The 6,635-nt window shown below is 45.2% G+C and overlaps 1 protein-coding gene across 2 annotated transcripts; it reads right to left on the reverse strand.

Annotated features, from left to right (window-relative positions):
- Positions 1–3,423: 3,423 nt before the first annotated feature.
- LOC123141106 (uncharacterized) lies at positions 3,424–6,410 on the reverse strand. 2 transcript variants are annotated; one of them, XR_006470166.1, is made up of 2 exons: positions 6,101–6,410; positions 3,424–5,953 (listed from the first exon to the last, which is right to left on the reverse strand). XR_006470166.1 is itself a non-coding variant. In XM_044560338.1 (2 exons), the coding sequence occupies exons 1-2, from the start codon at positions 6,335–6,337 to the stop codon at positions 5,622–5,624; spliced, it is 573 nt and encodes a 190-aa protein (XP_044416273.1). In that variant the 5' UTR covers positions 6,338–6,386; the 3' UTR covers positions 5,204–5,621. The 2 variants fall into 2 exon arrangements, 1 of the variants encoding a protein (XP_044416273.1); XM_044560338.1 differs by having other exon boundaries at positions 5,204–5,953; positions 6,097–6,386.
- Positions 6,411–6,635: the final 225 nt, after the last annotated feature.

The following is a 6,635-nucleotide window of genomic DNA, read 5'->3' on the forward strand; positions in this document are numbered from 1 at the left end:
AAGTGCCTTGCAATGGAGATTACCTTAGATGACCGTTCAAACGCAACCAAGCTGAATCACATGATAGTATTTGCACATACATGGAACTCAGCATGCTTGTACCTCATGCAGTAGCGTAGAGCACAATTTTTATGTTGGTATATATAAGTTGTATTCATCTGTATGAGTGTTTAAATTGTATACCATGCTGAATCTAATCACACTTGCACATCCATTGAACCCAGAATGCTTCTTTGCCGCCATATGAGGAGTTCATAAACGGATTAAACATGCAGCAAAGGATGTACATCTAGTTGATAGGACTGGGTGGACTTCTCAAGACACCTAGCATCAAAATTAAACGTGTACTCTGCCTGGCCATCGCTAATTCATATGATGCAGAGCAGGATGCCTTTATCATCAATGGGAGACCATGTAGGATCACACTAGAAGATGTAGCGCATATAACAGGCATGCCCTGCCATGGGAAGAAGCACGTCCCTTCAAATCTTGATGATAATATGGAGTTGTGGAAGAAACTGAAAGACCGTAATGACACCAAAATAACTTTCAAAGGATTGCTAGCCAAGATGAAAGTCGACAGCACACCAAATTTTGTTAGGCCATTTGTCTTGTACACCATAGGCAAATATGTATGCCGAACAAAAGAGGAGTATGTCGATAACAAATATATTGAAATTGTTAGAAACGTTGAGACGATAAAGGGCACAAATCTTGGACAGCTAACGCTTGACTATCTTATGGATAGCATGAAGAATTTTGTAAATGGTGAGGCAATTCTGGAGGGGAATCTACCACTGCTGCAGGTAATTCGTAGTAGTACAATTATCAGTTACCTGACATACATTACATAATGTACGGGAATGTTTGTAAACTGCTTTTGTTGTCATGCAGAAATGGTACTACGAGAAGTTCAGAGTGCACCAATTGGACTCTAGCATCTCGTATGAATCAAGGTTAAGGCCGCTGATCCAGAACTGGAGCGAGGAGAAGGCAAAAAAGGTTGACAATATAATCCAAAATAATTATCTGAGAGTTGGAGAGGTAAAATGTCAGCACATTGCCTGGATTATGTAACATATATATTTCCTAAATCATACTAACGACACTAAACTGCAGTATGTTGAGGACCTGATGAGGCCTTTCATTCCAGCACGAGATGGTACGCTGGCCAAACCGAAGACTGGCGCTCAGGTAAATGAGTTACATCAGGCACAAATATATATTGTAACATTCCAACTAGTATGAAGTTATATGATTCTAACTGTTTCAAAGTCTCAGATTAAGGTACTCGTCGGACGTGTATTGACAGATTTGCAAGAAGTTGCCTCCCTCGTGCGGGAGTCCGGTACAGAACAAAACCATAGGATGTGCACCCTTGAAAAGAAAATGGATGAGTGCCTTAGGCGTACCCGTACAAATGGCAAGCTCATGGAGGACCTCATCAAAGAATTGAAGGTAAGCCTAGAATTATGAGATTAGTATATATAATTGGAAATTTACGTGTACAAGTTTTTTTCTAATTTAGTTTACTATCAAAACACCCCAGACTAACATGTATTTTTTAAAGAAAAAACACGATGGAATATTTCCAGGAGTGGAGGACATACATCTCTCTGACCTCGGGGCACCTTCACACCCAATGGAGGCCTTTGTTGAGAATGTTGAGCAGGCTTCTGACCAGGGGAAACAAAAGGATGTCACGGAGGTCGCTGCTAAGCACGATTGTAAGCAGGGAATAAAAAATGATGACATGGAGCCCCCCATGAAGAATCTTGATGAAGATTTTGACGTACGCATGTTAACTTAATTATGAAACAATCATTGTCGTTTCAGAAATAACATTTGATCTTCCACGTACAGGATGAAGCATTCGAAAGAGCTGCTGCAAAAATCAAACAGGATCTCAGTGGTGTTCATAATCTTTTGAAAGAGGTGGATGATATCCAGGGAGCTCCTAGTTTTGATAAGCAAATGCATTCCAAAGCCACCACAAGCCTTGAAGATTTCCAGGTGATGCACATTTTACCTATAATTGAGCAAGAATCTTCTAGGCTAACACGCGGTTTATTTCGTCTGACAGAATCCGTTCAACAGACGGAGTAAGCAGCACTTTGTGAAGGCTACGGGATCGCGAGATCCTGAAGAGCCCCGTGCCATCACAGATGATGACAGCCATGATGAATCCTTTCAAAAGCAGCAACAAGTAAGTATGGTTGAATCGACGCCACCAAATCATGGGGGCGAAAAGAAAAGGGTGGTATTGCAATTATTTAAGAATGACGAGTATGCTTCATACGACACTGAGAAAAAAAAAAGGAAAAACAAGACTCCATCAGAGTGTACAAATGATTCCGAGGACACGAACAGTAAAAAGAGGAAAATCGGCTCTAACAACTTAAAAAAGAGGTCAGAAGTTCCTGAAACCCAGAAGGACCAGCTAGACGTGGTTCGACAGGATTTCGTGGCGTCACTGATCAACACTACAAATCTTGAAAAACAAATGGTCTTAGTTGATGACATTGTTGTGCTATCAAAGCATTTGCAATGCCTCACCCATAAAGATGAATCTGAAGATGGCGTATGATTGGGTGACGAAGTAAGATAGTATTTCACAAATTAGTTTATGAAGTTTCATTTTTGTACAATACAATTAACTTGATTATTGTTGTAGGTGGTTGATGCTGCGATCCAGCTCATGCGTCATGATCAACCAATTGACACAAGGGACGGCCAACTGGTTTACATTGAGAGGGTGGCCGGCGTCGCTAAACTCGAAAGAGATGGTAGGATAGAGGAGTGCTACGAGGACGCTTTGGCAGGCATTCCTGGAACAACACAAGGCACCACCTACCTGAACATGATATGGTATTTTAAGCTGACGTAGAACAGATTTTCTTATTACTATGCACGTTGATCTAATTATCTGTGCACTCCAGGTTTTCCTACCTACGAATAGTTTAAACACCCACTGGTTCCTTGTGGTCGTAAACCCCAGAAGGAAGGAGATTCAGGTTCTTGATTCACTTTTCCACTGTATGATACCCAGAGAAGTAAATAATGTGGTGAGAATTTCAACATATTTAATTATAAGAAAGGATTTAACATCGTATGTAAGTATTAATCGTAGGCAACTTCTCATCCCATTGGGCATGCAAGTACGTGGGATGGAAGCACATCTAAGAGCAGCGATGCGAGTCAATGGGATTGAAAGCAATGCATGGGAACACATTAACGTGATGCAATGGCCAGTATGGAATATTAATGTGCCAAAATTCGATGAGACGTCAGTCAACAATATTAGATTTTGTTTTTGTTTTAGATTCTTAATATCTGAAATGCTGATCTAACAACATAAAATGTTGCAGTTCTTGTTGTGCACTGTACATGCTGAAGAACATCGAATTATTTACGGGAGTAAAACTGAGGTTGCAATATGACGAAGTACGTAGAGTAACACCTAAAATTCTGTCATTTTCTGAAACATATGGAACGATACTAACATATCCTCGCATGCAGGCCTACATCGACAAATTTAGAAGAGAGCTACATGTTGTGCTTGTCGATTCACCCTACAAAAAAATGAAATACAGGAGTAGGTTCAAGCAGTACCATGCTAGGCAATCGGATGCAGCTGCGGTTGAAGACGACGAGGATGCAAGCAGTTAATCTAGCATTGTGGTTCATTCTTACATGTGGAGTGTACACTTGGCCATAAAGCGATAGAGTAGGGTGTGGTTGGGTTTTAGTCCCGAAGAAGGTTTCCTAGCCGTTTCTTAGTCCATTGCACATGAGTCAAGTTGTAAAACTTCAATAATATTGGTTACTATATTTTGCTTGAAATAAATTTGGTCTCTACGGGATCTCGTAGAAATCTATATTTGCTTTTTACTACCATGTAACACTAATGGTGCCTGGGGCAACCCTAGAAGAATAATGGATTATGATATGTCTATTTTCATACGAGAGAAAAATTTATTAAAGCATGAGCATAGCCTCACAACAGAAGTCAAAAATACTGCCTGATTCAACACGCAATCCCAGCTATGTCTCGTAGGCAGGCCGCAAAGCCAAAAAATAGAGCATAGGATAACAAGAGTAAAAGCACGTACCATAGGGGGCCTCTGCAGGTGCTGCAACACTGAATTGAAGCGTTCACCTTCAGGAGCACAGTGGTGTGGCCATGGTACATCCATCCTGCCTCAGGGAATCACATAGCATGTTCTGTCATAGCCCTGCAAAACAGAGAAAAAATTACTACTTGTACTAACCTTGTCAAGTGTGTGCATGTAACAAATGTTGGACATAACTAAACACGGAAGAATGAAATGCAACATATGAAAGAATCGAATGCTCATTCCTTTCTCTCTGCTTTTTGCGAGGACCATTACTCTCCCTTTAACAAGGCTAAAACATCATAATAAGACTTAACAACAATCTTGAAAAGGTGGATATCCCATGTGAATCTAATTTTTCATATAAAGCACATGCCAAGTCTGTTGATCCCAGTCCAGCAATTGCACAAGAAGAAGCGAGCATCATAAATATTGAGCAACATAAGCTATGAATTGTTTATAGTACATTCCAAAATTAATAGCTTATCATCTCTATTGATCTCCAAATCTCACCTATCAGCCAAATTGAAAGAATACATGTTGAATGCAACGATTGAACGTCCGTAGATTAAACAGTCGGGGCTGGACGAATGGGGCTGGCCGTCGAGGCCGGCGGCCGGCTTCATCTTGTCCCGCAGAACATGATCCATACCCAACCACCTTGCCATCGGACGAGATGCATGGCCAGATCAAAGCTGCAGCCATGGCTGAGAAATAATGTGTAGAGGACGCAAACAACCAATTGGGGTGTGGGAAAGAGGTTGCCTATAACCTTGTGGCTATAGGCACCCGCATGGAGGACTGGGAGGTGGGATGGCGCCGACTCTTCGCCGGCGGCCGCCGCGGGGAGGGAAGTGGGCCTCCTCTCGTGTTCGTTGAAAAGGTGGTGCGAGACCGCGAGGGAATTGGGGTGGAGGAAGGGAGGGGCCGCGACGCGCGGCTAGATCCTGCCGGTGACGAGGGAGGAAGGGGCCGCGACGAGCGGCTAGATCCTGTCGGCGAGGATTAAAACCGTAGCGGCGGCGAGGAATAAACCCTAGCGAACGGGATAAATATCGAACTGAAAATAGCCCTACAATTCATACCGAGAATACCCTCGAAATATTTGGGAGGAAAAATCAGATCAGTTCGAAATATTTTTTCTTCCGAAAATGCCCCTCGGGGTCTGATATAATACACGTGACATCAGCGTATTACATCGGATCTGGACCGTCGAATTCGCTCCGACGGACGGTCCATATCGTCCGGATGCACTGTAAAATGCTCCAGACTGTGGAGCACGGCGGCACGACCACGACGACGACCCCGGGAAGCAGCGGAGATTCCTCCCATCCGGATCTTGCCAAACTAATCTCGTTCCGGCGGTTCCCCAGCGCACCGCCAGCTCCCGCCCTCGAGCTTAACCTTGACCGAGGTAGACCGCGGACCGTGGCATGCATCATGAGCGCCATACCGCCGCAACCTTCTCTCTCCAAGCACCGGCGCGGCTCCCACAGGTAAACGGGCCTAGAGAACAGTTGTCTCCGCAGGACTTGCAAGCGGCCGGAGGCAGTGACTGGAGTGGCGGCTGCGTGATAGCTCCAGCACCCAAGACGGATCCCCGGAAACCCGCACGACGGCACCATCGAGCGGGCGACCTCGCGCCCACGGGCTGCTTCGCCTCACGACATATGCCATGCCCATGCGCGCCATCAAGAGTTCAATACCGCTGCCTCCTGCAGGCGCACCAGATGCATGAGCCGCCTCCACGCGAGCTCCGCACGCAGCAGGAGCATCGTCCGTCCCATCCCCGCCACAGCCGCTTTCATTGTAGCCCGGGGCGCCGAGGTTGTGGCCGTCTGAATATACAACCCATCGGCAGATGAATCATTATAAGATGTAGACCCAAACCATACAAAGATCAAGAAAAGAAACACGTAAACACCCAGTAATCATACAGGAAGGGAAAACAATCAAGAGAGAAGCAAGCAGATGGACAAACCAACCATTGACCGCATGGCTGATAGGACGACGAACCGCATGGCGACCCGACGCAATGAACGAACATCGGACCGTTGGCCACCAACGGCATCCTCTCTCATTAACGCACGACGACCTCGAGCAGCAGCGCTGCTCCGACCATTACACGCCCGATTAATGACGGCTCCTCGAATCCCAGGATCAGGATGGCTGCCTGGGCGAGGCAAGTCGCTCCGGCTCCGGGCAGAGGCAGGACGAACCATCAATAGGCATAAAATAGAAACCGCAGCCCGTGAGGCAAAGAAAACGAACGGGGAGAGCCACCTATATATAGCGTCTCCGAGGAACAAGAAACCTAAAGCGAATCAACCAAAAGGATGCAGAACGATCGAGAAAAACTGTTTCGAGACCATATGGCAAGAGCGGCACCGCCTGGAAGCCGAACACACGTCAACCTCTAAACAGACGGTGGTAGTACCGAATAACGTGGCGACCTCCTAAAAACACAACGCGCTCGACGTATAACAACGTCGTACAATGACCACCATCCATGCAACACGT

Source organism: Triticum aestivum, chromosome 6D, assembly GCF_018294505.1.
Source record: "Triticum aestivum cultivar Chinese Spring chromosome 6D, IWGSC CS RefSeq v2.1, whole genome shotgun sequence".
Taxonomy (NCBI): Eukaryota; Viridiplantae; Streptophyta; class Magnoliopsida; order Poales; family Poaceae; genus Triticum; species Triticum aestivum.